Source organism: Polyodon spathula, chromosome 47, assembly GCF_017654505.1.
Source record: "Polyodon spathula isolate WHYD16114869_AA chromosome 47, ASM1765450v1, whole genome shotgun sequence".
NCBI classification, from domain to species: domain Eukaryota; kingdom Metazoa; phylum Chordata; class Actinopteri; order Acipenseriformes; family Polyodontidae; genus Polyodon; species Polyodon spathula.
The window spans coordinates 2620908-2641495 of record NC_054580.1 but is presented as its reverse complement, the minus strand read 5'-3'; the positions used below and the strand labels follow the sequence as shown (position 1 = coordinate 2641495).

The 20588-nt window shown below is 48.5% G+C and overlaps 2 protein-coding genes across 3 annotated transcripts in view; one reads left to right on the top strand and one right to left on the bottom strand.

Moving 5' to 3' along the window:
• Positions 1-1528: 1528 nt before the first annotated feature.
• On the top strand, positions 1529-8380 carry b3gat3 (beta-1,3-glucuronyltransferase 3 (glucuronosyltransferase I)). 2 transcript variants are annotated; one of them, XM_041237999.1, is made up of 6 exons: positions 1529-1684; positions 1826-1955; positions 5534-5711; positions 6130-6460; positions 7012-7302; positions 8270-8380. In XM_041237999.1, the coding sequence occupies exons 2-6, from the start codon at positions 1868-1870 to the stop codon at positions 8366-8368; spliced, it is 987 nt and encodes a 328-aa protein (XP_041093933.1). In that variant the 5' UTR covers positions 1529-1684; positions 1826-1867; the 3' UTR covers positions 8369-8380. The 2 variants fall into 2 exon arrangements, with proteins under 2 accessions (XP_041093933.1, XP_041093932.1); XM_041237998.1 differs by having other exon boundaries at positions 1529-1955.
• Positions 8381-10109: 1729 nt separating this feature from the next.
• Positions 10110-20588, bottom strand: part of LOC121306293 — a 22526-nt gene continuing 12047 nt past the window's right edge. Inside the window, exons 2-13 of the mRNA XM_041238034.1 lie at positions 18406-19282; positions 17538-17692; positions 16970-17128; positions 16660-16882; positions 16087-16147; positions 14913-15235; positions 14126-14229; positions 13284-13359; positions 12536-12624; positions 11843-11989; positions 11585-11685; positions 10110-11098 (exon numbers count right to left, since the gene is read on the bottom strand). Of these exons, the coding sequence (XP_041093968.1) occupies positions 10876-11098; positions 11585-11685; positions 11843-11989; positions 12536-12624; positions 13284-13359; positions 14126-14229; positions 14913-15235; positions 16087-16147; positions 16660-16882; positions 16970-17128; positions 17538-17692; positions 18406-19231 (2487 nt within the window). The 5' untranslated portion in view covers positions 19232-19282 and the 3' untranslated portion in view covers positions 10110-10875. The remainder of the gene's footprint in view (positions 11099-11584; positions 11686-11842; positions 11990-12535; positions 12625-13283; positions 13360-14125; positions 14230-14912; positions 15236-16086; positions 16148-16659; positions 16883-16969; positions 17129-17537; positions 17693-18405; positions 19283-20588) is intronic.

Below are 20588 nucleotides of genomic sequence, written 5' to 3'. Positions count from 1 at the left end.
ACAAGAGCGGCCGCGCCTCTCTCCAACCGAGACCACCATCGTTCGGATCAGCTTGAGAGGAAAGCAGCTGAACGATCGAATCATAATTATTACATTACAGATCTGAAATATCAATTCCAACTCTTCTCTTTTTGGAAGGAAGTGGAATTAGGAATTGATTTATTTTTAATTTTTAAATGGAATTGGAATGAAGGCAGAAAAAACAGATTTCTCAAAAACAGAGACCGGTCTGCGGTTCTGCCTCGTTCCACCTGGGCAGTATTCCGGACCGGGTCAGGACTGGGGCGAATCCACTAGCCATCGCGACCCCCTTCTTTTTCAGACCTTGCTCTTGGACCGGGCCGGAAAAATACTTGTGTTCAGTGCAGCCAAAACGAAAGCAAATTCATTGGTATTATGCCTGTCACTGTTACTAGATTATTATTTTTTTTAAATCCTGTTTTGTTTGTTTGGTTTTGTATTATTATTTTTTTTTTCAGAAAACGTCGACTAATCCCAGTTTAAAGAACGAGAAAACAAGATTAGCTGATTTTAGTCCTTTTTTAAAAACAAAACAAACAAAATAATTAAATAAATGGATAATTCGTACCCATCATCTAATTGTACGCTTTTAAAAAAAAAAAAACAAGATTAGACGATTTAAACATAAAAACAAGACCAGCCAGTAACTGGTTATATATCAAACTTTTAAAAAAAAAAAAAAAAAAAACCATCTAATCTTGTTGTTTTCCAAAGGAATTGGAAACAACAATCAGTACAGCGCCTCTGGTACAATATGATTTAGTTTATATACCCAGCATCAACAGAAACGGATCACTATGGTAACACATTTATTAAATATAGTAATAATAATAATACTAAGGGTTAGAAATGATGCACATTTGTTTTATTGTAATGTTTATCACGTGCCTCTTTGTGTATATATTATACTGCCCCCTTCCTCTCTGTCTGTTACTTCTTATTACAAAACCCATTTTGTTCTTTTTTTTGGGGGGGGGGGGAAGAAGGGAACACCCAAATAAGGTTTGTAATTGTTTTGTTTACTATGCTCAAATAAAATACACTTGATTCAGAAAACTTGTGGTTTTATATTCATTCTGTGTGTATTGTTATTGACTCCCATTCCAGAGCATTTTGATCCAGTCCATGTTTTACATTCATTCAGACAGCATTAAAAATAATAATAAGACTCCCATTCTAGAGCAGTTTCATGCAGTCCATGTTTTACATTAATTCTGAAAGCTATTATTATTGACTCCCATTCCAGCTCAGTTTGATCCAGTCCAGGTTCTTCTGTGATCTTAATTTAACACTTGATAAAGTCAAGATTAGAAAAGCGCATTAATTAAAGGACATCATCTGAAACGTAATTATTATTATTATTTTAAATAATAATAAATAAATACACTTTTATTTGAAGAGGCGGGTGCTGCTGACTCGCTGAAAGAAACCGGAAACACGCTGAAGGGACGCTTTCATGCAACTGCTCCGGAGAGGAACGACAGGAGCCCGGAACCGAAAATAAAACAGCTCCTTGTTTCCTGGGGGGAGGTTCTGAAGGGATTAGTTGCCGGATGTGAAACTGCACCGGTGCAGAATGAATGCTGCTTTTGACTTAAAATAATAATATTAATATTAATAACAACGGAGGGTTTTATTGCTGTTTAAAAAGCTATAATCAAAGGTGATGACATAGATTACTCAAGGAAACAGAGCATAAAATAATAATCTGATTCCAGTGAAATTTCCTTCTGTTGTCAATACAAATTGCAATGAAAAATCGATTTATTGCGTGTTGAAAAGCTGTTTTGTTTCCCTCCCCCAGTTCATGCCTGCATCAAGCCTCTCTTGTTGCAGGAGGTAGTTGATGAAGATGAAGCTGAAACTGAAGAATATCTTCTTGCTGTATTTCATGGTCTCAATATGCGGGCTGATGTACGCGCTCCTGCAGCTCGGTAAGAAACAGAGATCAGAGAGTCTCTGCATCCACGATGCTTTCTGTGCGTGATGTATTGCAGTGGGTTTGTAGTGCAGGGCTGGACCGAGTCTCTGTGCATCCTCGAGTCACGATGCTTTCTGTGCGTGATGTATTGCAGTGGGTTTGTAGTGCAGGGCTGGACCGAGTCTCTGTGCATCCTCGAGTCACGATGCTTTCTGTGCGTGATGTATTGCAGTGGGTTTGTAGTGCAGGGCTGGACCGAGTCTCTGTGCATCCTCGAGTCACGATGCTTTCTGTGCGTGATGTATTGCAGTGGGTTTGTAGTGCAGGGCTGGACCGAGTCTCTGTGCATCCTCGAGTCACGATGCTTTCTGTGCGTGATGTATTGCAGTGGGTTTGTAGTGCAGGGCTGGACCGAGTCTCTGTGCATCCTCGAGTCACGATGCTTTCTGTGCGTGATGTATTGCAGTGGGTTTGTAGTGCAGGGCTGGACCGAGTCTCTGTGCATCCTCGAGTCACGATGCTTTCTGTGCGTGATGTATTGCAGTGGGTTTGTAGTGCAGGGCTGGACCGAGTCTCTGTGCATCCTCGAGTCACGATGCTTTCTGTGCGTGATGTATTGCAGTGGGTTTGTAGTGCAGGGCTGGACCGAGTCTCTGTGCATCCTCGAGTCACGATGCTTTCTGTGCGTGATGTATTGCAGTGGGTTTGTAGTGCAGGGCTGGACCGAGTCTCTGTGCATCCTCGAGTCACGATGCTTTCTGTGCGTGATGTATTGCAGTGGGTTTGTAGTGCAGGGCTGGACCGAGTCTCTGTGCATCCTGCGATGCTTTCTGTGCGTGATGTATTGCAGTGGGTTTGTAGTGCAGGGCTGGACCGAGTCTCTGATCCTCGAGTCACGATGCTTTCTGTGCGTGATGTATTGCAGTGGGTTTGTAGTGCAGGGCTGGACCGAGTCTCTGTGCATCCTCGAGTCACGATGCTTTCTGTGCGTGATGTATTGCAGTGGGTTTGTAGTGCAGGGCTGGACCGAGTCTCTGTGCATCCTCGAGTCACGATGCTTTCTGTGCGTGATGTATTGCAGTGGGTTTGTAGTGCAGGGCTGGACCGAGTCTCTGTGCATCCTCGAGTCACGATGCTTTCTGTGCGTGATGTATTGCAGTGGGTTTGTAGTGCAGGGCTGGACCGAGTCTCTGTGCATCCTCGAGTCACGATGCTTTCTGTGCGTGATGTATTGCAGTGGGTTTGTAGTGCAGGGCTGGACCGAGTCTCTGTGCATCCTCGAGTCACGATGCTTTCTGTGCGTGATGTATTGCAGTGGGTTTGTAGTGCAGGGCTGGACCGAGTCTCTGTGCATCCTCGAGTCACGATGCTTTCTGTGCGTGATGTATTGCAGTGGGTTTGTAGTGCAGGGCTGGACCGAGTCTCTGTGCATCCTCGAGTCACGATGCTTTCTGTGCGTGATGTATTGCAGTGGGTTTGTAGTGCAGGGCTGGACCGAGTCTCTGTGCATCCTCGAGTCACGATGCTTTCTGTGCGTGATGTATTGCAGTGGGTTTGTAGTGCAGGGCTGGACCGAGTCTCTGTGCATCCTCGAGTCACGATGCTTTCTGTGCGTGATGTATTGCAGTGGGTTTGTAGTGCAGGGCTGGACCGAGTCTCTGTGCATCCTCGAGTCACGATGCTTTCTGTGCGTGATGTATTGCAGTGGGTTTGTAGTGCAGGGCTGGACCGAGTCTCTGTGCATCCTCGAGTCACGATGCTTTCTGTGCGTGATGTATTGCAGTGGGTTTGTAGTGCAGGGCTGGACCGAGTCTCTGTGCATCCTCGAGTCACGATGCTTTCTGTGCGTGATGTATTGCAGTGGGTTTGTAGTGCAGGGCTGGACCGAGTCTCTGTGCATCCTCGAGTCACGATGCTTTCTGTGCGTGATGTATTGCAGTGGGTTTGTAGTGCAGGGCTGGACCGAGTCTCTGTGCATCCTCGAGTCACGATGCTTTCTGTGCGTGATGTATTGCAGTGGGTTTGTAGTGCAGGGCTGGACCGAGTCTCTGTGCATCCTCGAGTCACGATGCTTTCTGTGCGTGATGTATTGCAGTGGGTTTGTAGTGCAGGGCTGGACCGAGTCTCTGTGCATCCTCGAGTCACGATGCTTTCTGTGCGTGATGTATTGCAGTGGGTTTGTAGTGCAGGGCTGGACCGAGTCTCTGTGCATCCTCGAGTCACGATGCTTTCTGTGCGTGATGTATTGCAGTGGGTTTGTAGTGCAGGGCTGGACCGAGTCTCTGTGCATCCTCGAGTCACGATGCTTTCTGTGCGTGATGTATTGCAGTGGGTTTGTAGTGCAGGGCTGGACCGAGTCTCTGTGCATCCTCGAGTCACGATGCTTTCTGTGCGTGATGTATTGCAGTGGGTTTGTAGTGCAGGGCTGGACCGAGTCTCTGTGCAGTGCCTCGAGTCATCCTCGAGATGCTTTCTGTGCGTGATGTATTGCAGTGGGTTTGTAGTGCAGGGCTGGACCGAGTCTCTGTGCATCCTCGAGTCACGATGCTTTCTGTGCGTGATGTATTGCAGTGGGTTTGTAGTGCAGGGCTGGACCGAGTCTCTGTGCATCCTCGAGTCACGATGCTTTCTGTGCGTGATGTATTGCAGTGGGTTTGTAGTGCAGGGCTGGACCGAGTCTCTGTCGAGTCACGATGCTTTCTGTGCGTGATGTATTGCAGTGGGTTTGTAGTGCAGGGCTGGACCGAGTCTCTGTGCATCCTCGAGTCACGATGCTTTCTGTGCGTGATGTATTGCAGTGGGTTTGTAGTGCAGGGCTGGACCGAGTCTCTGTGCATCCTCGAGTCACGATGCTTTCTGTGCGTGATGTATTGCAGTGGGTTTGTAGTGCAGGGCTGGACCGAGTCTCTGTGCATCCTCGAGTCACGATGCTTTCTGTGCGTGATGTATTGCAGTGGGTTTGTAGTGCAGGGCTGGACCGAGTCTCTGTGCATCCTCGAGTCACGATGCTTTCTGTGCGTGATGTATTGCAGTGGGTTTGTAGTGCAGGGCTGGACCGAGTCTCTGTGCATCCTCGAGTCACGATGCTTTCTGTGCGTGATGTATTGCAGTGGGTTTGTAGTGCAGGGCTGGACCGAGTCTCTGTGCATCCTCGAGTCACGATGCTTTCTGTGCGTGATGTATTGCAGTGGGTTTGTAGTGCAGGGCTGGACCGAGTCTCTGTGCATCCTCGAGTCACGATGCTTTCTGTGCGTGATGTATTGCAGTGGGTTTGTAGTGCAGGGCTGGACCGAGTCTCTGTGCATCCTCGAGTCACGATGCTTTATGTGCGTGATGTATTGCAGTGGGTTTGTAGTGTAGGGCTGGACTACGATTATGAATACATTGTCTCTCTGTCCCTATTTCATTCTTGTCCTTTTTAAGAAAGCGGTCCATCATTAAACATAATAAGACAGATTTATTTCTTGTCCAAAGTAGATTTCTTTTTTCCCAGCTCTGTTTTTTTAAATTTTAAATTTTGAATGTTTCCTGCATTAAAGGACTGAGAGGCTTGTTTGTTTGTTTGTTTGTTCGCTCACTCGCTCGCTCCAGGGCAGCCCTGCGACTGCACCCTTCACTCCAGGCAGAGCAGCGATCTGGTGAACTCTCGGGACAGGACCATCTCCAGACTGCAGGGGGAGCTCAAGAGACTGCAGGCGAGGGGGAACCCGGAGGGGCCGCCCAAACCAGCCCTGCCCACCATCTACGTCATCACCCCCACCTATACCAGGTCAGACGGGTCACCATGCACCGGGCGGGGCGGGGGGGGTGCGAAGCTGGCCCCTTCCTCGCCTGGTCTTTGCGCCAAACCCTGTTCAAAATGGGTTGATTGAACTACATAAAATAGCCCTCCCTCCAGACCCTATTTTTAGCATTAAAAATAGCTGGCTGATTTCCTTCCCTGTGTTTAGATTCAAGTGCGTCCTAACGTGCTGACAAATACAGGGGCTGGGAGTCAGACTCCTATTGCACAGCGGTGTGATCCAGTCCAGGTTTCACTGCTGCCAGCTTGATCAGCCCCCAGTGTGTCTAGCTAACAAGCTCAGGTGTGTTATTAAACTCAGAGTGGACGAAACTGCTGTGCGATTTCCGATCCCTGTAACACAGTAACCCCCCCGCTAACCCTGCCTCTTGCCTTCCTGCCCCAGACTGGTACAGAAAGCTGAGCTGACCCGCTTGTCTCAGACGCTGCTTCACGTGCCCAGTCTGCACTGGCTGGTGGTGGAGGACTCCCCGGTGAAGTCAAGCCTGGTCTCGGAGCTGCTGAAGCAGAGCGGGGTGCCATACACGCACCTCTGCACACAGACCCCCAAAGACTTCAAGCTGCAAGAAGGGGACCCCAACTGGCTGAAGCCGCGTGGGGTGGAGCAGAGGAACCTTGCCCTGCAGTGGCTCCGGGAGAATCGGGGTCCCTCCGATGAAGGGGTGGTCTACTTCGCAGACGACGACAATACTTACAGCCTGAGGCTCTTCGAGGAGGTGAGGGAGGGGAGGAGAGCGTGAAAGCAAGCCAAGAATTCTAACGCTTTGGATAGTTTTGAACCCGCCCTGTCTGGGATGGGAATCAGACTCCTGCTGCACAGCAGTGTGATCCAGTCCAGGTTTTACTGCTGCCAGCTTGATCAGCCCCCAGTGTGTCTAGCTAACAAGCTCAGGTGTTTTTAAACTCCTAGTGAAAGCAGGAGTCAAACTGCTGTGCAGCGGGAGTCTGATTGCCAGCCCATATACATAGATTTGTATTATTATTGTTTTGTTACTCATGAATAAATACCAGGGCAGTCTTGCAGATAGATTATCTCCTCTCTCCATTATCTGTCTATCTATCTTTCCTTCCTATATCTCTCTCCTATCTATCTATCTATCTATCTATCTATCTATCTATCTATCTATCTATCTATCTCTCTCTCTCTGTCACTCCTATCTACATCTCTATCTCTTATCTAAATCTCTATCTCTCCCATCTCTCTCTCCTATCTCTATCTATCTATCTATCTATCTATCTATCTCTCTCTCTCTCTCTCTCCTCTCAGATGCGTTTCACGAAGCGGGTGTCTGTCTGGCCGGTGGGGCTGGTTGGAGGGGTGCGTTTCGAGCGCCCCCTGGTGGAGAAGGGGAAGGTGACGGGGTTCTACACCGCCTGGAAGCCGAACCGGCCCTTCCCGATGGACATGGCGGGATTCGCGGTGTCCCTGCCGCTGCTCCTGGCAAACCCGGCCGCGCGCTTCCACCTCTCTGCCCAGCGAGGGAACCTGGAGAGCAGCCTGCTGCAGGCGCTGGTGTCCATCGAGGAGCTGGAGCCCAGAGCTAGCAACTGCACCAAGGTGAGGGGAGAAACGAGACTCCTGCTGCACAACAGTGTGATCCTGTCCTGCTTTCACCAGGAGTTTAATAATCAGACTCCCGCTGCACAGCAGTGTGATCCAGTCCTGCTTTCACTAGGAGTTTAATAATCAGACTCCCGCTGCACAGCAGTGTGATCCAGTCCTGCTTTCACTAGGAGTTTAATAATCAGACTCCCGCTGCACAGCAGTGTGATCCAGTCCTGCTTTCACTAGGAGTTTAATAATCAGACTCCCGCTGCACAGCGGTGTGATCCAGTCCTGCTTTCACTAGGAGTTTAATAATCAGACTCCCGCTGCACAGCGGTGTGATCCAGTCCTCCTTTCACTAGGAGTTTAATAATCAGACTCCCGCTGCACAGCAGTGTGATCCAGTCCTGCTTTCACTAGGAGTTTAATAATCAGACTCCCGCTGCACAGCAGTGTGATCCAGTCCTGCTTTCACTAGGAGTTTAATAATCAGACTCCCGCTGCACAGCGGTGTGATCCAAGACACACCTGAGCTTGTTAGCTAGACACACTGGGGGCTGATCAAGCTGGCAGCAGTGAAGCCTGGACTGGATCACACTGCTGTGCAATAGGAGTCAGATTCCCAGCCCTGAAAATAAAAACTTGAGAACCTTGAGAAACTGTCATTTTTTTAAATGTATGTATTTATTTACTTGTTCCATCCAAAGCACCTGTAAACAAATACAACTAGAAGCACAATGTTTAGTTAATGCATATAGACTATAAGACTAGGTGGGCTGCACCAGACAAATGCGATCTGACCTCAACACACAGCGGCTGACTCCTCCTCCTCTCCTCCTCTCCCTCCTTCTCCTCCTCCTCCTCCTCCTCCTCCTCCTCCTCCCCCCCCCCCCCTCCCTCCTCCTCTCCCTCCTCTCCTCTCCTCCTCCTCCTCCTCTCCTCCCCTCCTCCCCCTCCTCCTCCTCTCCTTCTCTCGCAGGTGCTTGTCTGGCACACCAGGACTGAGAAGCCTAAAATGAAACAAGAGGACGCCCTGCTTCTGCAGGGCCTGGGCTCCGACCCCGCCGTAGAGGTGTGACCCCCCCCCCCCTTCCCCCTTCCCAGGGAGAGAGGGGGAGCTGAGATCGGGGGGGGGGGGGGGGGGGCTCCTGTACACTGTAGCTGTGCAGTTACCGGACTGTAGTGGAACACCCCGGGGAGCGATATCGCTTCCCTTGGTGTCTGTAAGGGGGGCGGCATGTCCCTGGCAGTGGGACGGGGGGGAGGGGGCGACAGTCCGTCCCCGCGTCCTACAGCTTCACCTCCATCGCTGAGATCAGCTTCTGGAGCTGCTGTTAAATCAGGTCAGGAATAGGGTTCAAGTCAAACCGACCTTGTATTTGTTTACTGTAAATAACTTTATGTATTTATTTTTTAAATTTCCACCTGTTTGCTGTTTGCTCTCTCAGTCCCGGTGCAATGCGTGTTGCAAAACGTTGAATTTTTAATTTATTGTGTTTTTAATACCAGAGTATGCCGAGTCGGGCTGGGGGGGTGTGATACGAACGCATCGCAGAGGTGAGCCGAGCCGAGATGAAATGATAATTTGACAATTCTAAATTGGGTCGAAAAATAATTGCTGTCTACTAAATTTATGAAAACAAAATAATAATTGCACGCTGTTCCTGCAAGTAAACACAGAAATAAACATTTTCCGCTGTGTGGCTACAGTAACAAAAAGCCTATTTGTAGTTTAGAGTTTGTCTGTGTTTTGTATTGAACGTACAGATTAGGGTTGTGTCATGGCTGTGCCGAGTTGCCGGTTTTTCTGGGGATTCGACACGAAGGATTGGCTCCAGAGCTGGGTTAGTTAATGAGGTCAAACCTGGGTGGAGAGAGGCAGGTGGTTTGGGGTTCGGAGGACGCCCGCTCACCTTCTGCTCACCGGAGCTGTTGTGAGGAGTCGCTGGCTGTAGAGGCAGGTGCTTTAAATTTATCAGAGGTGTGTGTGTGTGTTTCAAAGAGAAAAGGAGAACATTACAATTCAAAATGAAATACAAAATTCTAATTCGGAGATTTAAAAAAAATATATATCATTTATTTTTTTCATTATTATTCTCAGGATCAAGTCTCTATCCAGACAGAGAGAGACTGGGCAGAGTACAGGGTTACACATCAAAATGGGTTTGAGTTCACAAACATTGAAACAAAAATGTCTTGGCACACACAACATCCTACAATCTTACAGTTTTTTAAACTAGCACTGAGTTCTCTACACTAGACTGTATTGAATTAGCTGCTCTCAGATCCCCAGTACAGCACTGAGTTCTCTACACTAGACTGTATTGAATTAGCTGCTCTCAGATCCCCAGTACAGCACTGAGTTCTCTACACTAGACTGTATTGAATTAGCTGCTCTCAGATCCCCAGTACAGCACTGAGTTCTCTACACTAGACTGTATTGAATTAGCTGCTCTCAGATCCCCAGTACAGCACTGAGTTCTCTACACTAGACTGTATTGAATTAGCTGCTCTCAGATCCAGCACTGGTAAGTTAGAATGTAAGTATTAGTACAGATATATAGATAGATTTTTTTTTTTTAATAAAGCTGCTTTGCTGAATACAAATAGTCAAATACAAATCTCAGTTTAATATAATTCTACCCCTAACTATGCTACAGTTTTGTTTTAAGCGAAATATATATATGTTTTGTTTTTTGTAAAAGAGAAAAAGTTAATGCATAAACACCTGCCATACCACTGTCAACAAGCCAGGATTATATATATAAAATAGAAAAAAATAATCTTATCTTCAAGTATTGCTCATCCTTGTTAGACATTAAAAAAATATATATATATATTTTATAAAAACACATTGATGCTGATTTGTATAAATTTAGTGGCACATACTTTATATTTTCAAAATCTCCTGTTTTGTTTAAAAGTTCCTCAGTAATGGGAAAACCTCTGGTGGAAACGTTTCCCTTCGGGCTCGTTGATGAGTAAGTAGCGGAGGGTTCCCGAAAAATACACGAGACGCTGGAACTGTGTAAATCACGCAGCTGTCATTGCACTTCGCAATGCTAACATCCTGACAGCTTTTTATACTGATAACTTTAAAGTCTGTGTCAGAGCTTTCAAAATGTCCGCTCTAGTGCCCCGGGCTTTGAGATCTCCAAATCACTTCAGGAAGAGAAGAGATTTAAAAAAACGTGCTCTCTTTTCGTTGGATCGTTCTCGCTGCGCTGCCTGTTTGACAGTGCGGGCAATAATCCTGGCGCTAGCAGGGCATTAGAGCAGACATTTTGAGAACAGCTTTGAAACTGACTTCCCAGTTATCAGTGTAGAAAGCTGTTGGGATGTTAACAACTCAACGGGAAATGACGGGGACCGCTGCAGCACCGCGTGAGGGACGCGTCGCGCCGTATCTTTTCGGAAGCCCACGGCTTACCCTTCTTAAGCGGCTGTCAGTATTTGTAAACACCCCGGTCCTGGCCCCACACCCCTCGCAGGAAGACGCTGGATCTCCTGGTCCTTCCGTGGCTCAGCTAGCCCTCCTCACCTGCCATGAGGAAGTGGCGAGGGCGGGGGGCAGGCCGGTACAGGTCAGGGGGTCGGCCCACCCAGGTCAAAAGACTCCAGGATTTCCCGGCTGTCCCACAGGCTGGAGTAGAGCGCCAGGGGGCCAGCCCCCCGGCCCAGGAAGGACTCGACGCTGGGGATGCTGGGAATGCTGGGAATGCTGCTGTCTCCCACTCTCTCTCTCCAGTCCTCCTGCTGCCGATGGATCTTCATGTGGGCGTTGCGGCTCTTGATCTTGTAGAACATCCTGAGAGAGACGGAGGAAATCCCAGATTATTATTATTATTATTATTATTATTATTATTATTATTATTATTATTATTATTTTAATGGAAAGTAGTTGTGGTTTTATTTTGATTTATCATCATCAGTTCTATAATGCAATTCTGATTATTGTTCTTGTCATGGTTATTATAATATTTATATGAGTATTGTTATAATCTCTCAGCTAGGGGTGGAGGCTGTATACTGTAAGGCTGTGACACTTCAGAGAGCAACGCTTTCAAACCCCGGTCCCGGGGCCCCCTCTGCTGCGGCTGCTGGTTTCCATTCCAACCGAGCTCTCAATTACTGAACCAGACCCTTCACTGAACTGATCGCTTGCTTAATTAGCCCTTTTTAATTGTTTTCAGCTCTTAAACGGTTGCAGAGTTCAAGCTAGCCATATCATTTTATAAGCAACTTGAACTCTGCAACTGTTTTCAGCTGCTCGTCTCTGTGTCTCTGGACTCACTTGCCACATTGCTTGCAGGGAAAGTTGCTGGCCACGGGCGGGCTAGGCTCCACCCCTTCCACCGCAGGCTGGATTTTCATTGGCTGAGCACAGGGGAACGCCTGGAAAAACAAACCAATTGCACACGTTCAGAAAAAAAAAGATGCTAGCGTCTGTCTCAGTGTGTGTGTGTGTGTTTGTGTGTGTGTGTCTCAGTGTATGTTTGTATCTCAGTATGTCTGCTTCTGTGTGTAGCTCAATGTCTCTCTCCTCTCTCACCATGCTCTCCCCAGCCTCCTGTTTGAACCCCTGTCCGCTCCACCCCCCCTCTCTCTCCAGCGTTCCTCTCAGTTTCTTCTGGTGCTCCTGCCCTTTCCTGCAGAGATAGTAAAACTCCACGCACTGCGAGACTCGCTTCGACTTCACCTGCAGGGGAGAGAAAACGAACCACGTCTAAAACAAAACAGAGCGCACAAAAGCAATGAACACTGAATACACCGAGCAAACATGAGGAGCACATGAGTGCATTGCAAATATAACAAGGGGAAACGCCTTTATAATATACAGCACTAGACCCTGATATTGATGAGATCCAGCCCTCTGAAATGTCTTTATAATATACAGCACTAGACCCTGATATTGATGAGATACAGCCCTCTGAAATGTCTTTATAATATACAGCACTAGACCCTGATATTGATGAGATCCAGCCCTCTGAAATGTCTTTATAATATACAGCACTAGACCCTGATATTGATGAGATCCAGCCCTCTGAAATGTCTTTATAATATACAGCACTAGACCCTGATATTGATGAGATCCAGCCCTCTGAAATGTCTTTATAATATACAGCACTAGACCCTGATATTGATGAGATCCAGCCCTCTGAAATGTCTTTATAATATACAGCACTAGACCCTGATATTGATGAGATCCGGTTGTGTGAAATGTCTTTATATTATAATGCATTACTGTTTTCTGAATCATGCCGAAGTTCTTGCTGTGTGTTGTGAAAGCCTTGTTGAAAAGCCGGCGCTCGTTCGATGTCCAAACATCACTTCCTGCAAAAGCAAGAAGAGAAGGATCCATGGCAAGCGAAGAACAATTGCATTGTATATAGGCAGAGTACCTGATATTGAGGCGATAGTCATATTACATTCTCTCTCTCCCTTCTCCCATGGTAACAGCATGGTGAAGCATTGTAAAGCACAGAGAGGTCTGGTAAAGCATAGGGAAGCATTGTAAAGCACAGAGAGGGGTCTGGTAAAGCATAGGGAAGCATTGTAAAGCACAGAGAGGTCTGGTAAAGCACAGGGAAGCATTGTAAAGCACAGAGAGGTCTGGTAAAGCATAGGGAAGCATTGTAAAGCACAGAGAGGTCTGGTAAAGCAGAGGGAAGCATTGTAAAGCACAGAGAGGTCTGGTAAAGCACAGGGAAGCATTGTAAAGCACAGAGAGGTCTGGTAAAGCATAGGGAAGCATTGTAAAGCACAGAGAGGTCTGGTAAAGCATAGGGAAGCATTGTAAAGCACAGAGAGGTCTGGTAAAGCATAGGGAAGCATTGTAAAACACAGAGAGGTCTGGTAAAGCATAGGGAAGCATTGTAAAGCACAGAGAGGTGTGGTAAAGCAGAGGGAAGCATTGTAAAGCACAGAGAGGCGTGGTATATATCTTGCACCCTTTCCTCTCCCCACCTCTCCCTCCTCTCTCCCCCTCTCACCTGTGTAATGGTAGTCTGTCAGCGAGTGTGCTCTCTGTGTGAAAGGGGTCCCAAGGAGGAGCATCTCCAGTGCAGCCTAGGAGGAGATGAGAGAGAGAAGAAGAGAGAGAGAGAGCACAGTGAGACAGCGCTGGAGAACACTGGTATGAGATAGATACATAGATACATGGACAGATACATAGACAGATAGATAGATAGAGGCAGACAGACAGACAGATAGATACTGTAGATAGATAGATGCACTAATCTTGAACTATAATTCTACTACCTGCTCTTTTATCAGAAAATAAACTTTTCAATTATTATTATTATTATTATTATTATTATTATTATTATTATTATTATTATTATTATTTATTTGGCAGATGCCTGCTTTATCTCAGGCTACTCACACAGGTGTTATAGGGCAAGCTTGATATTTAAATACAGCGCAGTTTACAGCCAGTGCAAATAATAATACTACTAGAATCCAATATGAACTGGGAGGCAACAAATTAGGATCACAGCAATTAACTCCCATTGAAGCTTCCCTGTGCTTTCCCCGCCCCCTTCAGCGGCACCTTTCCTGTCTCTAAGCAACCACCCGCCGCTTCCGGCCAGTAACGTGCCTCAGAAAACGTGGAGGGCGTGACCTCGCAGGAAGTGAAACGGTAGCTCCCCCACCCCACGGAAAACAGGGCCAGCAAGCTGAGAACTTTCTTTAGCGCAGCGCTGGTCACGTTTTCAAACGCAGATTCAAATCACCGGCGAATTTTACCAGCCAGTTTTAGTTTCTCTCTTGAAAACGTTTCAAGCTGATTGAATAGCAGATGGGTGGAGAAGGGGGCTTCTTGCACACTCACCAGGACGTCCCCCCTTGTTCGGGACAGGCAGTGCAGGGCCAGTTCTCGGTTCGTTCCCCCTCCAGGCAGACAGCTGGAGCAGGCGAGATTGAGGAGGTTCTCAACTGTGGATGGATGATAATAAAACACACGCAATGGTTTGCTTGCACAGTCAACCTGATAGACATTGAATGGGGAAACGTTTCCCATTCATTCAGTAAACTACTATGTAAACACACACAGCAATCCGAGACGCTCAACGTGTGAGAGTGCAGTCGAATCAGCAAAGGCTTGGGGTTATACTGTGCAAAAACATTTCCTGGGCACAGTGATACAAATGCATGCTTCGTTAACTCCAGGGTTGCAAATCACTTGATGCGCGAATCTGTTTTGCTCAGTGTAACCCTAACCCTGTTCTGGGATGATTGCGCACTTTTACATTGACTGTCTGTGATTACTGTATATTTTGCTGAGTAGTTTCCTGGGTGAATGTCTGTGTTATATAACCCCAGTGTTATTATGCATAGTTCCAGTCAGGCACTGGTCTGGTCAGTGGTCAGGAGAAGAGTCCGTTCTGCTTCTCCAATGCCTGTCCAAGCGCCTTGCTGTCCTATACAGTCTCTTCACCCCTTTGCAAAGCTTAGCCGCTGGCTTATTGTGTGAGCTGCTCCTACCAGGTCAGGTTGCGGTCGGTCCTGTTCATTTTATAACCCGTATTCCCCAGGCAATAAAGCCCTGTCCACTGCCGGGGTAGCTGCAACGCACCCGGATCTCAATCATAGTTCTGTTCACAAGCTTTTTATCCTACCATGTGTCTGCTCCCCGGCGCTGTCCTGCAGCTCTGTCCAGGGCAGCCACAACAGATCCGCCCTGTCTGGCTCCGCCTCCTCCCCGTGCCACGCCCGATTCGCCCTGCCTGGCTCCGCCTCCTCCTCGTGCCACGCCCACTCCGCCCTGCCTGGCTCCTCCTCCTCCTCGTGCCACGCCCACTCCGCCCTGCCTGGCTCCTCCTCCTCCTTGTGCCACGCCCTCTCCGCCCTGCCTGGCTCCTCCTCCTCCCCTCTCAGTGATCCCGAACTCTCCCACAGCTCCGGGAGAGAGGCTTGGTATTGCGCCCCAATGTTGATCTGCCTGTGGATCACAAACACCCTCTCTGTGCTTTACAATGCTTCCCTGTGCTTTACCAGACCTCTCTGTGCTTTACAATGCTTCCCTATGCTTTACCAGACCTCTCTGTGCTTTACAATGCTTCCCTGTGCTTTACCAGACCTCTCTGTGCTTTACTATGCTTCCCTATGCTTTACCAGACCTCTCTGTGCTTTACAATGCTTCCCTATGCTTTACCAGACCTCTCTGTGCTTTACAATGCTTCCCTATGCTTTACCAGACCTCTCTGTGCTTTACAATGCTTCCCTATGCTTTACCAGACCTCTCTGTGCTTTACAATGCTTCCCTATGCTTTACCAGACCTCTCTGTGCTTTACAATGCTTCCCTATGCTTTACCAGACCTCTCTGTGCTTTACAATGCTTCCCTATGCTTTACCAGACCTCTCTGTGCTTTACAATGCTTCCCTATGCTTTACCAGACCTTCTGCTTTACAATGCTTCCCTATGCTTTGCCAGACCTCTCTGTGCTTTACAATGCTTCCCTGTGCTTTACCAGCCCTCTCTGTGCTTCACAATGCTTCCCTGTGCTTTCCCAGACCTCTCTGTGCTTTACAATGCTTCCCTGTGCTTTACCAGACCTCTCTGTGCTTTACAATGCTTCCCTATGCTTTACCAGACCTCTCTGTGCTTTACAATGCTTCCCTATGCTTTACCAGACCTCTCTGTGCTTTACAATGCTTCCCTGTGCTTTACCAGACCTCTCTGTGTTTACAATGCTTCCCTGTGCTTTGCCATGCTTTCACTGCGGTGAAGAGCTAATAATTGCCCTAATCCAAACCTCTGTGCTACAGCGTGATCTGAGAGCAGTACTCACGGGCGCCTGATAGGGGCAGTGTGGAGAGAGGGGTCCTCATTAAACATGCAGTCCTGGGGATCTGGAAACAACCAAGAGAAAATCAGCACGGAAAATCAGGCCATTTAGACACCAGGTTTGGTTAACCCATTCGTTCCTCTATGAAGTAAAACTACAGGAAACGTAGGATTTGAGATCAGCCCTGATAATTCACATCTGAGTCAAGCAGAGCAGCGTTTGGGCTCTAGAGCTTCATCAGTGTTATTATTGAAACTAGAAGAGAGCGAGTCGAGCAGAGCAGCACCTGGGCTCTAGAGCTTCATCAGTGTTATTATTGAAACTAGAAGAGAGCGAGTCGAGCAGAGCAGCGTTTGGGCTCCAGAGCTTCATCAGTGTTATTATTGAAACTAGAAGAGAGCGAGTCGAGCAGAGCAGCGTTTGGGCTCCAGAGCTTCATCAGTGTTATTATTGAAACTAGAAGAGAGCGAGTCGAGCAGAGCAGCTTTTGGGCTCTAGAGCTTCATCAGTGTTATTATTGAAACTAGAAGAGAGCGAGTCGAGCAGAGCAGCGTTTGGGCTCCAGTGTGTACTTACGATATAGGTTCAGAGGGTCCTGCCCCGTGGAGGGGGGTGGCTCAAGGTTCACGAACAGCCCGGTCCCTCTGCGCAGGGGGTTGAGCATGGGGGGAGGTGTGTAATGGGAGGACTGGGAGGTGCTGGGAGAGAACCAGTCCTCCAGTACGGCTGTGTCTGGTCGCAGGTGACTGGGGTACGGAGCTCCATTGTAGACAAGGGTCTGGGGCCTGCCGGAGAATTCCTGGAGGGAGAGTAAGAACAGGATCCAGTTTGACTTGATTCACTGGTTTGATTGTTCAGTGGACTGGGAGCTTTGTTCTGGTCCCACCTCCTGTTTGATCTCTGGTCCCAGGGGTGTCTGGACAGATGCACGGCCGGTCTGGCTGTCCTGCCTGGGGGGCCCCTGAGCCAGCCTGAAGGGTCCGAGGAAGGGGGTGAAGGGGGCAGGATGCAGGTAGGAGGCCATGACAGTCCTCTCTCCATCCTCCTGAGAGAGAGAGCAAGTTTTTTTTTGTATACGCTTTACCAGACCTCTCTGTGCTTTACAATGCTTCCCTATGCTTTACCAGACCTCTCAGTGCTTTACAATGCTCCCCTATGCTTTACCAGACCTCTCTATGCTTTACAATGTTTCCCTATGCTTTATCAGACCTCTCTGTGCTTTACAATGCTTCCCTGTGCTTTACCAGACCCCTCTGTGCTTTACAATGCTTCCCTATGCTTTATCAGACCTCTCTGTGCTTTACAATGCTTCCCTGTGCTTTATCAGACCCCTCTGTGCTTTATAATGCTTCCCTGTGTTTTACCAGACCTCTCTGTGCTTTGAAAGTCTTACCTTTCTCCTGCATTGTTGTGCAAGGCTCCCCCCTATCTGTCAGCATCCGTATTGCACTCACCTTCTGCCAATAGAGACTCTGGCTGCAGGGGTCGCCGGGGTCGGACGGGAGGAGCTCCTCTTCGGTCTCGAACGAGGTCTGCTGCCCGACCGCACAGGATCGTGGGTAATGGATGGTGGAGGAGCCAGTGAGGGACTGAAGACAGTGTTGATCTACTATATATTATAAAGACATTTCAGAGGGCGAGGAGACCCTTAAAAACGCCCCCTCCTCTACTCCCCCACCCCTTACCTACCCCTGGGGGGTACTCTACTATATCCCCTACTACTAGTCTTATCCCCTTCTTAGTGTCTCTACCCCCCTTACTCCCTTTTGGATCTCAAGGGTCTAGTGCTGTATATTATAAAGACATTTCAGAGGGCTGGATCTCATCAATATCAGGGTCTAGTGCTGTATATTATAAAGACATTTCAGAGGGCTGGATCTCATCAATATCAGGGTCTAGTGCTGTATATTATAAAGACATTTCAGAGGGCTGGATCTCATCAATATCAGGGTCTAGTGCTGTATATTATAAAGACATTTCAGAGGGCTGGATCTCATCAATATCAGGGTCTAGTGCTGTATATTATAAAGACATTTCAGAGGGCTGGATCTCATCAATATCAGGGTCTAGTGCTGTATATTATAAAGACATTTCAGAGGGCTGGATCTCATCAATATCAGGGTCTAGTGCTGTATATTATAAAGACATTTCAGAGGGCTGGATCTCATCAATATCAGGGTCTAGTGCTGTATATTATAAAGACATTTCAGAGGGCTGGATCTCATCAATATCAGGGTCTAGTGCTGTATATTATAAAGACATGTATTTTTAAAATGCATTGAAGTCAACCCCCCTGCTCCCCTTCCTCCTCTGAGGCAGTACCTGTGGTCCTGTAGCCTTCCTGCTTCTCTCTCTCCCTCCTGCTCTCCTGCTGGGGGTAGCCGGGCTCCTGGGTAAACAGGTACTGACCGCCTGTAGCATGGGCTGCCCCCGGGCTGCAGTAGACCGCAGACACCTTCCCTTGAATCTGGGCTGGATAGACAGTCCTGCAGCCCTGCTCCCCTGCGAGGCCGTGGGAGGCTTGCGCGGCTCTCCCGCAGTAATGCGACCACTGCCCCCGCAGCTGGTAATGCGCGGCTGCAGGCTGCGAGAACGCGTGGGGCTGCGTCTGCTGCAGGACTGGCTGTTGCAGGTAGCCGTACTGCATTCCCTGTGCTTGCTGCTGCTGCTGCTGGGGGGGGGGTGCGTATGCCAACGCTTGTTGCCCCGCTAACTGCCCCCTCTTCTGAACGCACCCCGGTTGCCTCAAGCTGCAGTTCCCCGCAAAGCCTGCAGGGGGCGACGCCAGCTGGGAGGCCAAACGGCTGCCGGCAAACGCCTCGGAGAAGGAGTCCAGCTTCTGAACGACGCCAGACCCGAACCCGTTCCGGGGTCCCGTCGCCGGCTCCTCCCCTCCCGCCGGGCTGGGGCTCAAGGAGAGGCCCCAGGAGAAGGGTCTGTCCTTGGCGGCGGGGCTACTGGTTTCCAGCGCGTGCTGGGAGGAAGGGGAGCTGGCGTCGGGGTCCTGCTCCAGGCCTGTTCCCAGTTGCCCGTAGCCCTGGTTGGGAAGCCCGCTGGGGGCGCCGCCGTGCTGGTAGTAGAAAGAGAAAGAGCTCGGGGTGTGCCCGATCCCGGAGTCGGGTCCTGCCAGGGCGGCTTGGTCCCCCATTGCTGGATCGGAGCGCAGAGACAACGCCGGCCCGAGCTAAGGGCCTGGGAGCTGGGGAGAGAACCACAGAGACACTCTTACAAGAGATTCCCATAGGGAAAACACAGCACAGTGTGATACAGCACAGTGAGAGCATGGGAGAGCATAGGGAAGCATAGGGAAGCATAGGGAAGCATAGAGAGGTCTGGTAAAGCATAGAGAAGCATTGTAAAGCACAGAGAGGTCTGGTAAAGCATAGGGAAGCATTGTAAAGCACAGAGAGGTCTGGTAAAGCATATGGAAGCATTGTAAAGCACAGAGAGGTCTGGTAAAGCACAGGGAAGCATTGTAAAGCACAGGGAGGTCTGGTAAAGCATAGGGAAGCATTGTAGGTCTGGTAAAGCATAGGGAAGCATTGTAAAGCACAGAGAGGTCTGGTAAAGCATAGGGAAGCATTGTAAAGCACAGAGAGGTCTGGTAAAGCATAGGGAAGCATTGTAAAGCACAGAGAGGTCTGGTAAAGAATAGGGAAGCATTGTAAAGCACAGAGAGGTCTGGTAAAAGAAGCATTGTAAAGCACAGAGAGGGTAAACTAACCCTTATAAAAGTTTCCCATAGTAAAAACACAGCACAGTGTAATAAAGCACAGTGTGGTGTTCATTGTAGATGAATGTGTCTTGCCACTGCTACTAACAATAATACTATGAATAATATTAGAGAGACCAGGGGAAAACGATGCAGCGGAAAGCTGAAATTGGGATAGTGTTACAGGAAGTGGAATGCAGATGTTAACTGTATATTCTGCACGACTAAGGAGAAAAAATCTGATAAAGGTGAGGGTGAGATCCCAAAGCAACAGCTGACACCTGGTGCACACCACGTACTGTACACACTGAAACACACACACCACGTACTGTACACACTGAAACACACACACCACGTACTGTACACACTGAAACACACACACCACACACACTGAAACACACCCACCACGTACTGTACACACTGAAACACACACACACACACACACTGAAACACACCCACCACGTACTGTACACACTGAAACACACACACACACACACACACTGAAACACACACACCACGTACTGTACACACTGAAACACACACACCACGTACTGTACACACTGAAACACACACACCACGTACTGTACACACTGAAACACACACACCACGTACTGTACACACTGAAACACACACACCACGTACTGTACACACTGAAACACACACACCACGTACTGTACACACTGAAACACACACACCACGTACTGTACACACTGAAACACACACACCACGTACTGTACACACTGAAACACACACACCACGTACTGTACACACTGAAACACACCCACCACGTACT

Bases quoted from the DNA above. Each gene is read 5' to 3' on its own strand.
- b3gat3 (XM_041237999.1), top strand. From the start codon at position 1,868: ATGAAGATGAAGCTGAAACTGAAGAATATCTTCTTGCTGTATTTCATG. The intron at 6,461-7,011 runs GTGAGGGAGGGG...CTCTCCTCTCAG, and splicing joins GCCTGAGGCTCTTCGAGGAG to ATGCGTTTCACGAAGCGGGT. The intron at 7,303-8,269 runs GTGAGGGGAGAA...CTTCTCTCGCAG, and splicing joins GAGCTAGCAACTGCACCAAG to GTGCTTGTCTGGCACACCAG.